At 41.0% G+C, this 17,305-nt stretch overlaps 1 protein-coding gene across 1 annotated transcript; it reads left to right on the forward strand.

Moving 5' to 3' along the window:
* The first annotated feature begins 6,215 nt into the window (after window positions 1–6,215).
* Window positions 6,216–7,166, forward strand: OR5B21 (olfactory receptor family 5 subfamily B member 21). Its single transcript, NM_001388582.1, has one exon. It carries the CDS (start codon window positions 6,216–6,218, stop codon window positions 7,164–7,166), a length of 951 nt encoding a protein of 316 aa, NP_001375511.1.
* Window positions 7,167–17,305: the final 10,139 nt, after the last annotated feature.

Here is a 17,305-nt window from a genome sequence, read left to right on the forward strand (position 1 = left end):
CAATTTGCCAACATACAGAATAACATCCAGTGCTCATCCCATCAAGTGCCCCCCTCAGTGCGCGTCACCCATTCACCCCCACCCCCGCCCTCCTCCCCTTCCACCACCCCTAATTTGTTTCCCAGAGTTAGGAGTCTTTATGTTCTGTCTCCCTTTCTGATATTTCCTACCCACTTCTTCTCCCTTCCCTTCTATTCCCTTTCGATTTGTGAACTTTAAATGAAATTACATACTTAACAAGGGCCTGAACCACAGGAAGCACCTGTTATCTGATAATTCCGTAGGGACTGAAGTAGAACCCCATGTTAAATCTCATTGAAAACCAGACTGATTGTGGGAAAAAAAAATTCTGAAAGTGTTTTGAACCACAAAGCTCCTTGGAACTTGGAGTTCTTCAGTTTGAGCTGAGTTTAGGTAAAGTGGAGATTTTTTTTTTTTAAAGATTTTATTTATGTATTCATGCACACACACACACACACACACACACACACACACAGAGGCAGACAGGCAGAGGGAGAAGCAGGCTCCATGCAGGAGCCTGACATGAGACTCCATCCCGGGTCTCCAGGATCAGGCCAAGGGCTGAAGGTGGTGCTAAACTGCTGAACCATCCAGGCTGCCCTAATGTGGAGATTCTGATATTTATCATCTGTATTTGGCATTTGAAAAGCTCTCCTCATTTAGTCTTGGAGAAAGAGCCAACTCCCAGTACCCAGAAGAAATCTGTAGGTGGAGGAGGGCAGGGAGTGGACAATTGGACCATCCAGGTCCTTTGAAGTCATTTTTGATGGAACTTGAGATCAATGTTTTTTGCCTGTGCTCAAAGAACTAGGGGTCCCCCTGGGCCTGAAGCCTCTTCTATATCACGTCAATGTTTTGTCCCCTTAGGAAAGTGGTGTTTTGATTGCTTGTTTGCTTGACACTGAGCCCTGGGATGGGGTTGGGGTTGAGACCTTGGGGAACATCCCTCCAGAGGATCCTAGTTGGCCCCAGCCCCCTCACAGTTTGATATGACTCACTAGGGCTCTGAAATAAATGGTAAAAGCAGCTGAATTGCCTTTACACTTTTACTACATAGCCTGAGGAAATTTTTTACTATTTGAAATCTGAGGTTCTCAGAGACCAACCAGCTTTGCTTTTCTTTTTCAGATTCAAAAAGTCTATACGTGAAGGCAGTTAGTTCTGAATTGAGATCTCATAATTCCCCAGGAACCAGGTATGTTTTCCCTGACCTTTTCTGAAGCAGCTTTCTTCACACTGTGGGTGAAAATAATGAGTTTGTCTAGGAGAAAGGGGCTCAGAAGTAGGTATGAAAAATGACTCTGGATTCTATTTTCTTTATTCTCCTCTGCCACAGCTCATAAAAAATGGAGACAGAGTGAGCCTCCCATAGGTAATTTTGGCTCACTTTCTCTTAAACAGAAACTGACATAGTCATTGCCAGATAGACTACTGACACCAATTGGTGTTAGTAAAACCCAGAAGCCATGTTTGTATGATTGACCAACGGTTTAATAGAAAAAAAAATAAATTAGTTTGTATTGAGCACTCACCGCAGACCACATAGTGGCTGGATTTTTCCATATTTTATCTTTCTTAATCTACTATTGAGAGAGGGAAATTGATTTGTCTACAGTTGCATAGCTAGTAAACATTAAAACTATTATTCTAACCCCATTGTTGAGATGCTAGTCCATTTATTCATTCAAGAAGTATGTAAGAGTGTACCATGTGCCTGGTGCCAGTCTAGACAGTGAATAATGAATGACGCACAAAACAGTGACAGACCTTGGCTCTTTCTTCATGGAACTCAGTCTAGTAATTTTCTGTTCAGAACCTTCTTTGGGGGCACCTGGGTGGCTCAGTTGGTTAAGTGTCTGCCTTCAGCTCATGATCCCAGGGTCCTAGGATCGAATCTTGCATCCAGCCTGTTTCTCCCTCTCCCTCTGCCAGCTCCTCCCCCTGTTTATGCTCTCTCTCTCTCTCTCTATCAAATAAATAAATAAAATATTAAAAAAAAGAACCTTCTTTGGAACTCTGCAAATGAGATGTGATGACTTGGGGTGAGTCTTCAAACCCCTTTAGAAACCACTGTGATGAAACTTTTATTTCCAGGCTATCTTAGTGGTTTAAGTTTCTAAAATTCCTTAAGTTTTAATGTTTTTCAGTTTTCAGCACACTTTCTTATTTCTTAAATAAAATAGTTTATCCCTGTCACCTTCAAATATTTAAAGCTGTCTTTATTCTTTCAAGACTCCTTCTGATATTTATTTTAGGCCTTTTCAGGACTTGGGTTAGAGAAATACAGTGGCAGGAGTAGCAGCAGGGTTTGGGTTCAGGCCTTGCAACCCTTCAGGGATGGCACTGGGCAAAAGAAGCCTCCAGATTTCTCCTTGCTGCTCTGGATCCAGACACATTTATCAGCAGTGACTGCAATGCATAATGGAAAGGGTTGTCCATCATGAGAACACAGAAAATGCCTTGAATATTAATTGCTAACATATGAAGATGGCAGTCTGGGGCAGTTCAGTATAGGGACTGTGTGATAACTGGTAGAAGTCAGACCTAGAGCCTAGGTGAATAAATTGAGTGATCAGTTCTAACCAAGAAAATTGATCAAGCAAATGTTTTGAGAAGGTGCTTTGGAATAGAATTCAGAATCCACGGTAAGTCAGCTGCTTTTCACTTTTGAGGTTTTTCCGGGTTGTTTATCCTGTCCTGGGTTGGAGAAGAGGTTGGTTTGTGAGATAGGAGGGTGAATATCTTATTAGTCAAAGGATCACAGTACTTATTTTTTTTAATAATAAATTTATTTTTTATTGGTGTTCAATTTGCCAACGTAGAGAATAACACCCAGTGCTCATCCCGTCAAGTGCCCCCCTCACAGTACTTAATGAGTGGTTTTCCCCCCACCAATGAGCAGCAATATTTGGCGGGAACTCCAAAACCCGAACTAGCCACTTTATCTCACTACATCTTAGTTTCTTCATGTATATATCTGTACATGAATATAGGTATTATATATATATACATAGTGACCACTAAACTACAGAGAACAAGCAGATGCCAAAAGTCAAAAGGAAAAAAGTCAAAGGACTGGATCAATGTAATGGAAAATTATACAGTTTGGAAAGTTAGTTGGTACATGACTGGATGGGAATCCATCAATAAGCAAAAGCGAGGGAGAAATATACAATTATAGGATTTATCCTAAGGAAGGAGGAGCCACATGCACGGGTATTCACTGGAACATTGTAAAGCGGAAACACTGGAAAGCAAGGAGTGGAGCAATTATGCTGGTTCCTATCCAGTAGCATTTCACTGGCTGACTGAGCCAATTCTTATGACGCCAGCACAGCACTGGTGTGTGTAACCCTCATCCAGAGAAGATGGTCTCGGCTGTCTCCTTGTTTGGTAGTATAAGCAAGGCTCCTGGAGGTGAGCATAGCATAGTGTTGAATCACTATGGTGTACACCTGAAACTAACATAACATGGTGTATTAACTAGACTCAAGATAAAAAAAAAAAAAAAAAAAAGAAGCCTCCTCAATCTGATGACCTCAGGTATTTTCCAAGGTAAGCCAAGGTCAAGCAGAGTTGAGGCATTTCCTGCTTCTCTTCCCTGTCCTTCCTCCACACTTTTTCTCTCCCTTCTCTTGCTCTGAGCCCTTCCCCTGCTCTGCTTCCAAGGACAGGAAAAGCCTCTAAACCAACAGGGAGGGAGACCATGGGCTCCAATCAGGACACAAGCCTTTCACCAGGTCTGCTGGCTCCATTCACCCTGTTGTTTCTGAATAATTCTCATAGCACAAGTCTAAGCTAATATTTTGGCAGGAAGCATGGGTCCAGCTAGACGAGAGAACAATGAACTGTTTGTTGTGGAGTTAGGTAGCATGAAAAATGTTTAAACACTTTGCTGTTGATGTTCTGATCTATTCATCAAGTATTTATTTATATGTGCTAAGGGGCCACAGGAGCCTGGGTGGGCCAGAGCCGGTGAAAACAGAGGTCCCGAGGGGCTTAGAGCTAGTTGTGGAGCTGGGAGGTTCCCCAACTAATTGTGCTATAATCAAGCCAGACTCCATTGCTTTGAGAGAGCAGAGAAGAGAGGACTTAACAGTAACCAACATCTATCACAAAGATTTCTTTTTTTATTTATTTAAATTCAATTTAGTTCAAATATAGTGTAGTATTAGTTTCAGGAGTAGAATTTAGTGATTCATTGCTTACATAAAACACCCAGGGCTCATCAAAAGTGCCCTCCTTAGTGCCCATCACCACCTCCTCCCCTCCCCTCCAGCGACCCTCAGTTTTTTCCCTAGAGTTGAGTCTCTTATGGTTTGTCTTTCTCTCTCTGATTTTATTTTTTTATTTTATTTTATTTTATTTTATTTTATTTTATTTTATTTTATTTTATTTTTTTATTTTTCCTTCCCTTTCCCTATGTTCATCTGTTTTGTTTCTTAAATTCCACATATGAGTGAAATCATATGTTATTTGTCTTTCTCTGACTGGCTTATTTCACTGAGCATAATACCCTCTAGTTCCATCAATGTGATTGTAAATGGCAATTTACATTTTCATTCTTTTTGATGGCTAAGCAATATTCCATCATATATATATCTCACATCTTCTTTATCCATTCATCTGTCAATGGACATTTGGGCTCCTTCCACAGTTTGGCTGTTGTGGACATTGCTGCTGTAAACAGTGGGGTGCATGTCCCCTTTTGAATCACGATTTTTGTATCCTTTGGATAAATAGCTACTAGTGTAATTGCTGGGTCATAGGGCAGATCTATTTTTAACTTTTTGAGGAAGCTCCACACTGTTTTCCAGAGTGGCTGTACCAGTTTACATTCCCACCAACAGTGTAAGAAGATTCCCCTTTCTCTGCATCCTTGCCAGCATCTGTTGTTTCCTAAGTTAATAACAAAGATTTCTGATTTCTGATAGGAGGTGAGGACATCTATATCTCCACATAAATACATACTGTCAACGGAATTACTGTTAAAGAATAAACTCATACAGACATTAAGGGTTGTGATTAACACCTCTGGACTCAACATCAGGCAGACCAAGTTTTTTTCCACTTCCAACACTTACTAGTTATGTGACTTTGGATAATAGTCATTGTTGTCTTCTTCATTTCCAGTCCCAGCCACTAGATATCAAGAGCAAATGGTAGCCAGAAAAGGGAGACCACGCATAAAATATACTGCCAACTGGAAATAATCTAAGAAGAGAGCAAAATGCTCTATCATGGAACACTGTTTATAAAGCTGAAAAACTGGAATCAAAGAGAGTGGGGTGTTATCACTATGCAGTTTCTCCGTGTGTAAAAGAAGGAAAATAACAGGATCCAACCCAAAAAGTTAAATGAGTTAACTGTGAATAAAGCCTAGTATGTTGTGAGCCATTGTTATGATTTCGTGATTACTACCATTTAGTTTAGGTGCACAGAAAATATCAGGAGATCTCCTTGGAGGCTATATTCTTAGGAATGGAGTAGGAAGACAAGAAGTGAGGGGTTTGTACTTTTAACTTCATACTATTCTTTTTTGATTTTTTAAAAGATATTTATTTATTTATTTATTTATTTATTTATTTATTTATTTACTTACTTGCTTATTTATTTAGAGAAAACGTGAGTGGGGCTAGGGGCAGAGGGAGAGGGAGAAGCAGACTCCTTTCTGAGCCAGGAGCCCAATGACTCAGGGCTCTGCTCAGTCTCAGGACCCTGAGATCATGACCTGAGCCAAAACTGAGTCAGACACTTAACCGACTGAGTCACCCAGGCACCCTTCTCTTTTTACCTTTTAAAAATGAAATAAATAAAATATTTAAAACTATGCTACTGGACTTTTCATAATTATATAATATAAACATGTAGGATAATTCAAGCTCTGAGTGCATGGGACTTTGGATTTGGGAATATAAAGATGTGGCCTTTGATTCTGACCCTGCTGATTAGGTTATTTTGGTCAATATTAAGCTCCCTGAGCCTTAACTTTCTCAGCTTTAAAGTGGGTACAGTATCACCTACCTCATAAGATTAAATGCTATACTATAATGGAAGAGTCTTGCTTATACCTTACATATTGTCAACATGTACTGGTTTACTATTTTTATACCATCCCATCATCCCTTCTGTACTTTCTTTTCATTTTCATTGCCTCTTTTTTCATCACCCAGTGAAAATTCAAGTTGACATCAATGGAGAATAGCACAGAAGCCACAGAGTTCATCCTCTTGGGATTAACAGATGACCCCAATCTTCAGGTCCCCCTCCTCCTGGTATTTTTGTTCATCTACCTCATCACTCTGGTTGGGAATGGGGGCATGATGGTGATCATCCACTTAGACCCCCACTTCCACACTCCCATGTATTTCTTTCTCAGTAACCTCTCCTTCGTAGACCTGGGTTACTCCTCAGCTGTAGCCCCAAAGGCAGTGGCTGCCCTGCAGTCAGGGAACAAAGTCATCTCCTACAGTGGATGTGCTGCCCAGTTCTTTTTCTTTGTGGGTTTTGCCACTGCTGAGTGCTACCTCCTGGCCTGCATGGCCTATGACCGCCATGCAGCCATATGCAGGCCTCTTCATTACACCACCACCATGAGAGCAGGTGTATGTGCCCTCCTGACTGTTGGCTCCTATGTCTGTGGCTTCCTCAATGCTTCTATTCACACAGGAAACACCTTTAGACTCTCGTTCTGTGCTTCTCATGAGATTAATCATTTTTTCTGCGATCTTCCTCCACTCTTGGCTCTCTCATGTTCCAACACACGCATCAACAACTTGGTTGTCTTCTGTGTCGTGGGCTTCAACGTCTTTTTCACCCTCCTGGTCATCCTCATCTCTTACCTCTTCATATACATCGCCATTCAAAGGATACGTTCTGTGGAAGGACGAAAGAAAGCCTTCTCCACCTGTGCCTCCCACCTCACTGCCGTAACCATCTTCTACGGAACTATCATCTTCATGTACTTCCAGCCCAGCTCCAGCCAGTCCATGGACACAGACAAAATTGATTCTGTGTTTTACTCAGTGGTGATTCCCATGTTGAACCCCTTGATCTACAGCCTTAGGAACAAAGACGTAAAAAATGCTCTCCGGAAAGTACTCAACAAACTTCACCCCCAGTCTGTAAGTGTAGGTGGGAAGTAGACAGGTAGCTGAGTGATAAACCTTCCCCCAGACCTAGATGCCATCGTGACTTCTGAGCTTCGGCAGATTGCAGACTTTTCTCCTCGAAGAACAGTGCTTACTTCTGCTACTTGGAGAAATCATGAAAGCAGCACTTGGAAATGTCTCACTCAGGAAGATAATCTTGTATTTAGTGAATAACAACTTGGGACATTTAAACTCTTCTTGCACTAGTTTCTTGATGTGATTCAAAGCAGAAGATCAGAGCGTGAATTGAATGCACTTAATTGGAAGAAATTTTCACTCACTATTAAGATTTGGTGTAAGGATCACATCTTCATTGTATAATACTTATCAGTTGAAATGTACAACATTATGCTTTCATATTTGGTCCATGAGTTTGAAAGTTAAAGTTTCTAATGCAGACAAAAGATATTTAAATATTTTTAATAACACCTCTAGAAGGTTTTAACTCAAAGAACAGGACACACTATACCCAGAGTTGGATGACCCAGCCTTTAATCCTTCCAAACTCTCGCCCACATTCCTGCTTATTCATTGGTTGAGCACTTTTGTATTTTCGTAACTCCTTCTGTTAATGTGTTGGGATAACTTTGGTAGAAAACAATAAGCCACCTTTGTATGTAACAGTGTCAGTAGATAAATTGTTTAAACTTTAACCTGAATAAACATATCTTTCTTTAGAAAGCTTGCACTCTGTTCCATGCTTTTGGCCTTTGTCTAACATAATTACCAAAGCTTGCAGAAGGTTTGGAGGAAAAAGCATTTTTTTCCAAGGGCTATGAAAGAGGAGATTTGTCTTCTGAATTAAATGCTGCATTTCTCAGCACCCTTAAGTTTGGTGAATCTATTATGAGTACACATAATAGCTTTCTGTGCCCTCTTGGCTTCTGTTTTTTCAATAATTCAGTTCACCTCTGGATCCCTGTTGAATTGCGATGTTCTGTAATTAGATGCTACAAGAATAAAAAAGCCCATAGAAATTTACTTCATAAATAGGAACAGTACAATGACACATAGGTCAAGTCTACCTTCAGGTCTTATTTTGGGTCCTGGATGGTATCTGCGAACGTGTGTGTGTGTGTGTGTGTGCGTAGGGGAGTGGTGATTAATTTTATTTCTCACATATCAATGGCTTGATGGTGTTTGCAGCCACAATTGGTCCAAGTCACAGGATATTTCATGATATCCAGATCTCAAAGACAACAACAACAAAAAGAATTATTTTAAATGTGAAAACCAGAAATATGGGTGGGCAAACTCAGGGAGCTTAGAAAGTCAAATTAGTTTTGAGATTATCAAACTCATTATGCACAGAGCAGCCTCTGTGTGAGGAGAATGGATGGTGGGTCTTGTGGAGAGAAGAGCAAAGAGAGAGTTTTGGAACTGAGGCTGATCTATAGGAGAAACTTCCTCTGGCACATGGCCATTGCCACCTAACAAGACCGGGAGCTTCTCCTGGATCCAGCACCTCAGTTTAAGCAGAAAAGTGTGTGGCTCTCTTAAGAGTTAAAGACCCGATGCCTATATATCTCTCTTTCCTGCTGAAGTCCTCCCCAACTAGTCTAACAATTGACTGCAAATGGGTAAAAGAACTAGTTCTAGCGTCAAGAGCTGGATGAAAATCCTTACTCTTCTTAATCAAGTGTGTGACCTCAAGAGTCACTTAATCTCTTTGGCCCCAACATATGGTAAACTGTGAAGATGACAAAATAAAGTACTTGAATGTGCCCAGCATAATGAATGCATATTCAATACAGCGGAGACTCACTTGGCTGTCCTTGTGCGCTCCACTTTGAGCTTCTGAGCTCCCGCCCTCTCTCCACCCCATCCAAGTCCAAGTTTTTTATTTCTAGCCATTGCTTAACTTCCTTTCTTCCGAGCTGCCGGTTCTACATCAGACACATTTCAAGCTGGTTTTACGCGAGCATTCATTTACAGAAGCTACTCAGAAGGAGACGGCTTGTCGCCAGCAAGACATTAATTTTCGGAATCCACGTTCCTGTGGGGAGCTTTGCACTTCCACATGGGAAATCTGTCAAATGGAGACTAAATGCCCATTTGGTTATTAACAACACCCACCCTCCCCCTGTGGGGCTGGTCTGATGAATGGGAGGCAGTGAGTAAGGCTTGTAGCTCAAGGGAGTAAAGGAGTAAAGGCACAGGGAGACTTCCTTCCTGAAATGGCCAAAAAAGAGAGTGAAAACACATCAATCAGGCCAATTATTTATATCGGGATAAATTGCCCCTTTGAAAAAGGATTCATGATTGAATTACTCTAAATACGGGGCTCCCTTTTGTGCATTAGATGATTTGTTCAGCTTTATGTATGGGGAAAGGAAAATTAAAATATTAGGAGTCTTTGACAATTGAAGCTAACATGACAGAGCCATGACTTCTTTAGCCTTCAAAGAGCCTTTAAAAATAATCTCGACCGACCCTCTCATTTTACAGCTGACAATCCTGATTCCCACAGTTTAGCTTGCTTCAGCTCACAGAGAACCAAGTCTTATTAGACTCTTATTCATCCTTTACATTCTATAAAGTTCCTGATGTGTCAAGAGACATTTTTACTTCCATTGTTTGCCACCAGGTAGATTTTTTGTGCTTCGGTTTTGCAATCGAGGAAACCAGAGCTTTGAAAAGTTAGCTTACCTGCCTACTACTAACAAAAGGAACCAAGATTTGAACATTAGTTTTTCCTTCCCTGCCCAATTCTCTAAGAAAGAACAAATAGCCTTATACTTTAGTATGTTTCAACAGAGGACTTATTTCATGTATAAATCATTTACAGTCTTTCATGATAAGTCCCTGTGGTGTGGAAAGGCGCTGTGGAGAATACAAACAAATATAAGACTATAAGATATAATTCCTGCTCCAACAAAGCAAATCCTCCTGCACATATGGTGACCGATGCAATGCACTTTTGAGATTAATGACTCAGTATTGGATAACTTTGTTGGCAAGAATTCTTCCTATACTCTATGCAACATGAATGGATCAGAGCACATGTGTTTTCAGCCTTGAGAATTGGAGTTGGCTCTTTGAATGCTGCAGCCCACAGAGAGAGCAAGCCTCAGCCAATGTTTACTGGGCATTGAGCATAAGCTGCAAGAAAGGCATGGCGTGAGGTCTGCTCAGGCCATGTTCAATGCCATTCTTGCTTCGGGAGTAGCTTGCAAATGTGCAGTAAAACAAGGCACGTGCTTCTAGATAGATGGCAATTCGAGTCATTGGTGGTCATTGTCAATTGGGCAGAATAGGAAATAATAATTAGAACTCTTCAGAAATTAGACAGAATTCTGTGGGTAGGGAAAGCTTTTTGGAGGAAGTACAATGTGAGCCAAGCTCTGAAGGGATAATGTAGAAAGAGCCCAGACATCCAACGTAGGAGACAGCTTCTCGTTGAAACCTTACCACTTACTAACTGTGAGACTGGCAGGAGTCAATCATGGAGCCAACTTCCTCCTCATCAAAGAGGAGATTGTAGCAGGCCACACCATCCTCAAGGACGTGGTAAAGTCAAAGGAGATCATGGACAGGAAAGTGTTTTTAAAGTTGCTATCCTCTCGCTAATGTCAGTATTGCCACTGACAAATCATTAGCAGAGCTGAATGGAGAGTTTCTGACCAACAGGGACCCACCTGAACCCAGGGAAGGCAGATGGGATTGCACATGGCAGGAGCTTCTTTCTGTTGTCAGAGGCTGTAGGAAAAGCAGACCACTCAGACAGCAAGTAGATGGACCACCAAACCCTCAATCTATTACTTCTGGAGGCAGCTAGGACTTGTTCCCATCCAGCTGGATGAAGGGTCTGGGCCTATGAGAATGATTGTGTCCCTGTAGAAAAATCACTTTCATTGCAAAACTTCCATAGGATCTCCCCACTTAGCTACTCAGATCCAAGCCCAAGAACCTCATCTCCTATTCATGACAAAAGATTTCTCTGTTGTTGGTCTGTGATTATTTCATAAGGTATGTGTATATGTGGTGAGGTGAGGGGGGGTTAGTTTTTGCAGTATATTTAACCAGCAAAAAGTTAGTGTCTATATATGTATGTATATGTATGTGTATATATATTAAAACTTCTTACAATTCAGTGAGAAAAAGCCTAATAGAAAAACATAAAATCGAGTTATTCACTCTATTGTTCATGTTAATTTTACTTATCTCTAGTTTGGGATAGTGATGAGCAATGCTGATGTGAACTTTTCACCACGTGTCCCAAAGCACATAGGCAGTCAGTTCTCTAGGGTATGTGCATTTGGATGAAGAATTGCTGATCCATAGGTAAATAATTTGGTGCTGGTCTTGGAAGTAGTTGTACCAATTTATATTTGTATCAACAAGTGTGTGAGTTCCCACTGCCAACACTTGATGTTACTGGGCTTTTAAATTACACCAATTTGAAGAGAGGTTGGTGTTTTTAATTGTTGGTTTAATTGTATTTTTTGATTACTGATGAAGTCACACACACTTTTGTGGGTTCTTTTTTCTCCAATCCTTTCGGCCATTTTCCCATTGCTATGTAAAAATAAAGCAAATCACAAACAGATCCAAATGCAATTATGGAATGAATATTTCTGCTTTATTCCTGACTTGGATGCGGTCTATATTGATGTTTGCTTTTATTAAACTCAACCTAAATGTTTTATGCACTTTTTGGAGTATATATATACGTGTGTGTGTATGTATAGACACACACATATATATGTATGTAATCACAGTGAAAATGTTAAAAAAGGAAAATGAAACATAGTTACTATATTCATTCCTATATTTCATCACAGAACTTTATGTACTTTTTGGTTATGTATCATGTTGTGTACTTTTCTGTATAAGATGTATTTCATAATACAAATGTTAAAAAAGATACATCCAACCAAGTTCCTATATATAAGAACTTCATAGCATACACTAAAGTGGAGACAGCACTTACCTATAAATAACTTTAATTCTATGTAGCAAATGATAAAAAACTATTAGAGATACATATAAACTGTTGTGGTAGAAGGCAGAAAGAATAGATTCCTGGTGGAGGGGCAGGTGGGCACCAAAATGAAATGTTTGTTCTGGACAAGACGCATGCAGTGAAATGAGAATGAAGCTATGCAGATGTATTCAGCAAAGTGTTCTGTTTGTCTGGAATGTAATATTCATGAAGAGAAGTAATGGAAAATAAGTTTGGAATGCTGTAGGCTGGTGCCCAAAACTTGAAGGAATATTCTCTTTCAAAAGTTAAGATTTTCCAATTTAAACTTTTTTCAAACTCAACTATGGAAAGTCTAGATATCTTGCAAAGGTCAGAAGTAGAGGTGGAATCCCAACCACTGTAGACCATTTAGAACAGTCTTGCTCACGCACCTATGTTAAGGCAAAGCATTTGTTTACTTCAGGCAAAAATTGTTCAGCACTTTGTATGTGAGCACGTATCCACCTAAAAAATTATTTTAGCTCTTCTGGTAGCAGACATTGGTCATTTTTGAAATGCCCAGAATCCATTTTCCTTCTTGTTCTGAGATTTATTTATTCATTTCAGGAGAGAGAGACAAGAGAGAGAGAGAGAGAGAGAGAGAGAGAGAATGAATAGGGAGAGGAGCAGAGGGAGAGGGAGAGAGAATCCTTAGCGGACTCCCTGCCCTGAGATCACCACCTGAGCCAAAGTCTGATGCTTAACTGACTGAGCCACCCAGGTGTCCCCATGTTCCTTCTTAAAAACATTTTGACTTTCTTTTTTGGAGAATGATCTCATAATCACTGGGTTGATGGGAGAATACCGTGTCCTCCCAAGGCTATGGGAGCTAAAGCAAGGGGAACCTTTCCTTCTCTGCCCCTGTAAAGAGATTCCTACAGGGAAATGCATAGAGGTGCACCGAGGGCAGGTGTGAGTCCTAAGCTCAGTCAGTACAAAGTTCTCACTCTCCCAACTTTGAACCTGAAGCAAGTGGTACATATACCACATGAAGGCTTGCTTTCATGAAGTTCATTTGCCCCAGTGATGGGATTTGGGTCAGGTCATTGTCCAGACAGGACAGTTTCTTTACTCTGACTTCTGTTCCACAGTCCCCTGCAAATGCCCCTGGTTCCTGTTTTTTAGCCAGTAGCCCATGAATTCTGTGAACCTCGTGATATCCTTTTTTTTTTTTTTTAAAGATCTTATTTATTTAGGAGAGAGAGAGAGAGAGAGAGAGAGAGAAGCAGGCTCCATGAAGGGAGCCCGATGTGGGACTAGATCCCAGGGCTTCAGGATCACACTCTGGGCTGAAGGCAGGCACTAAACCACCGAGCCACCTGGGAATCCCCTTGTGATAGCCTTTTAATTACCTCCTTTTCCCCTTTATGTTAGCCTGAGTTGGTCCATACTAAGACATATCTAATATATCTAGCATGTGGGAAACACTCCACCAGGGATTGGATAGTGAACGAGACAAGATCCCAACCTCAAAACATTGAGAAATTGAGTAGAAATGTAAAATGTTAAAAGAACAAGAAATAAAACCCTCAATAGTACAAGAGAAGTCTGTAAGCATTTTAACTAGCAAGTCAGTAGGAAAATGAATAATGCAGAGAAGGCATCGCCATAAAATTTATCTTACTAGCAGAAAGAAAGTAATTACCAAGTCATCCATTCTGTAATCATGTTTTCTGGCTAACAATGCTGATTAAGATCTAGAATTATTGGTATAGAGATGAAAGAGCCCTCAGGGCTATTTTTGTACCACCATCACATGCTTCAGGGGAGGAAGTTGAGGCCCCAGGAGGGGAAGTGGTCTTATGTCCAAGAAGTGGCTGAGCCAGATCTCATGCCATGATCCACCACTGCAGACCCTCACACACCGCAGCTGCCCTGGCCGGTGGCCAGTAGCCATATTATGCATGTGAACATCCACTTTTGCTTCTTCCTGGATGTTGACATAATCACTCTTTGTCCTTATGAATACCTTACTGGTTCTCTCCTCTGATAATGGTCCCTTTATACCTGAGTGACACGTGGACTTGGCTACAGCTGGAGGGAATGTCCTATCTAAGAGCAAACATGTTTCCTTTCTCATTAATTATAGAAGACCTTCTCTTTGGGTCCTTAATTAGTTACCCTTCACATTTCCCCTCTTCAATTCCAAGTATGTCTTAGGTTGGTCATAGTGTCTCCCATAATGGATGCCACCTGGACCTCATAGCTGAACTCCCCAGAATTATCTTCAGGGATCCCCCTCTCCCAAGGTAACCTACAACCAAGACTGGTCAGTGAAGGACATAAAGGCCTGGTCCCATTGTCTTGTCTTTTCAAGATGGTTCCTGAGAGCTATCCCAGCTCCAGTTTCCCAAAGAATAGGCTAATGCCCTCGTGTCTGGTCCAGTCACCATCTCTCCCTCACAGATGCCGTTTCCAAGAGCAATCCCTGGTGAGCCACCTGCACCCAAATCTCAGTCTCAGAACCTGCTTCCCAGAGAATATGATCTATGTCAGCTCTTAATTCTGCAAACTTCTGATGGCCAAATAATATAGTTTTACCTTCTTTGGAATGGTGCTTTGTGCTGCTCACAATCTAAGAGCTGTCTAAATCCTAATCTCCAGATTTTTTTTTCCTGAATAAGCAGAGGATAATAGCCCTGAATTGGGTGCACATAACATCCACATTTCCTAGAGATTTAAAGAGCCCTAGGAGCTAAAAATACTTCACCAAGTATTTTTGAGGGTCTCCTGTGTGCTAGGAGCTCTGCTGGGCATTGTCACCTTTGTTTCTCATGCTGACTCTGTTAGCATTGAATTCATTATCCTAATTTTATGGTCGATAAAACCAAGCCTCGGGGATATGAGGTGACTTACTAAAGGTCATCCAGCTAGAGGAGTGTATTCCGCTTAATGCTAAGTGTTTTGAGGACAGGCACTCTGTCATCTTCACCTTTGTGTCCCTAGCACTGAGCTTAGTACCTGATATATAGCGGTTGTTCAATGATTCCTACTGAATGGACGGATGATTTGACCCTCAAGGAAAGGGAATTATAATTTTATCAAGCACTGTTACCATGCCAGTTTTGTTTTCTATAACCCAGTGTACAATTATCTCCTTAAAATGCACAACTAATGCGTGAGCGGTAAGTTAAATTTCCCATTTTACGGATGGCAAAACTGAGGCTCAGATACACAGGTGCTGAGTGGTAGAACCAGGATTTAATTCACTCTATTTTGGAAGCCTCTACATGCCTTCTACTCTACCTGGACTTCTGCACTGTCTCCTGTTTCTCAGATAAGGAATCAGGTACAAAAGCCTTAAGTAGCTCTACCGAAGTCATGTTGGAAGAGTGGCCGTGTCAAGGCTCAACTCAGATTTTCTGTTTCCCCTTCCACCACACCAACTAGTTCTCCTGCTCAGCATGCTCGGAATCTGTAGGACTGTGGCTACCTTTTCCAAACATGGTCGGTCGGATGCCATTGTCGCTTAGATCGCAAAGCTCCTCACCAAATATAAAACTGAAAATGTAGGCCACCTGCCCATGTGATTGTATCTCATAACTCAGAGCTAAAAATAGCTCTCGGCTTGCTTGGCCTGTTTATACTAAAAGCTCATATTCAAATTCACTCGCCTCCTGGATTAATGTCAAGATTATGGCTTTCCAGGTTTCTTTCTCTCCCTGCCCCTATCTCATCCAGCAGGGAGTGGATTATGCTTGTCCATGTTATTTTCCACATGAATTACTAAGCGCTTATTTTCAAAGATGAATTTCATGACCTTATTCTCTTTGCTGTACCTGCAGAATTCTCTTCTGAAGACGGAGGGGAGAAGTGGTTTAGGGCACAGGCTCTAGAGCTTGATGGGGGTTAAGGCTGTCTAATCTTGGGCATGGCATGCAACCTTTGTTTTGGTTTCCTCATCAGTGAAATGAAGACAAAACAATGCCTATTTCCTAGAATTGTTTTGAGGATTAAACAAATTAATTCTCAGCCAGTGTTTAACTCAATTTCCAACACATGGAGAGAGTGCATGAATAAGATAACTAAAAACAAAAATCAACAACACAAAAAATCACCACTGCCTAGCATGACCAGTTTGTTCCAATGTGCCTGAGATTTTCTAGATTTAGCACTGAAAGTCCCAAGTGCCAGGGAACCCATCAATCCTGGGCAGATTGGGAGGGTCGGTTACTCTGTTCCCCATCAAGGAAACAAACAAAAGTCTCTGAACTATTCCTTTACTTATCAAGTATGTATTGATAGCTAATACATTCCAGATGTTTTGATGGTATCTGAAAGGGAAACATGACAAAATAAGTCCTCGCAGGATGGATGCTCACACAAATGAGACAGAATCCTGGAAGTAGGCATCTTATATATGGTTGAAAGCTGACATGAAATGTTCAGAGTATGACTCTGAAATGCCTTGCTCCTGGGGGACAGTTTGTAAGAATTTCATGGGTTACACATATCTATCTAATAGGGATTTTGCCCCCAAACTCTAACACCATGGATATTTGCGAATTAATAGATTTACATAGGAAAATACATTTCTATGAGGAGTAAGTTAAACAGCTTTCTCTATTGCAATGCTTCTCAGCGTCTTTAATAGGCTAATGAGCATTGGACTGTCTAGGATGGGAGTATTTTTAGTATTGTTTCCAACTTTAAAAATTGTGACAGCACAGAATATTTTTTAGGACTTATGGAATGCTACCACTGTTGCACAGAGCTTTGACAGAAAATCTAGATGGCATTTGGCATCGAATATAGGAATGTCAGAGTAGAGAGAAACGCTCTAAACCCCAGCTCCTCATAAATGGTGCAGCCATATTTAGTCCTGATAGCCTGAGCTGTGGTTCTTTTTTTTTTTTTTTTTAGGATTTTATTATTTATTCATGAGAGAGAGGGAGAGAGGCAGAGACATAGGCAGGGAGAAGCAGGCTCCTTGCGGGGAGCCCCAGGTGGGACTGGATCCCAAGACCCCTGCATCATGCCCTGAGCTAAAGGTAGACGCTCAACCACTGAGCTACCCAGGGTGTCCCCTGAGCTGTGGTTCTTAACCTTGTTTTTTAGTACATGAGCCACCAATTTGATGAACACATAAATGCACAAAGGATAAAAGGCCTCAATCTGGAGGCTCAAATTTTGCAAGAACCAGAGAGATGTTATGTCTCCTTAGGAA

The sequence above is a fragment of the Canis lupus genome, chromosome 18, assembly GCF_011100685.1.
Source record: "Canis lupus familiaris isolate Mischka breed German Shepherd chromosome 18, alternate assembly UU_Cfam_GSD_1.0, whole genome shotgun sequence".
Lineage (NCBI taxonomy): Eukaryota > Metazoa > Chordata > Mammalia > Carnivora > Canidae > Canis > Canis lupus.

Coding starts and splice junctions, on each gene's coding strand:
- OR5B21 (NM_001388582.1), top strand. CDS start 6,216: ATGGAGAATAGCACAGAAGCCACAGAGTTCATCCTCTTGGGATTAACA.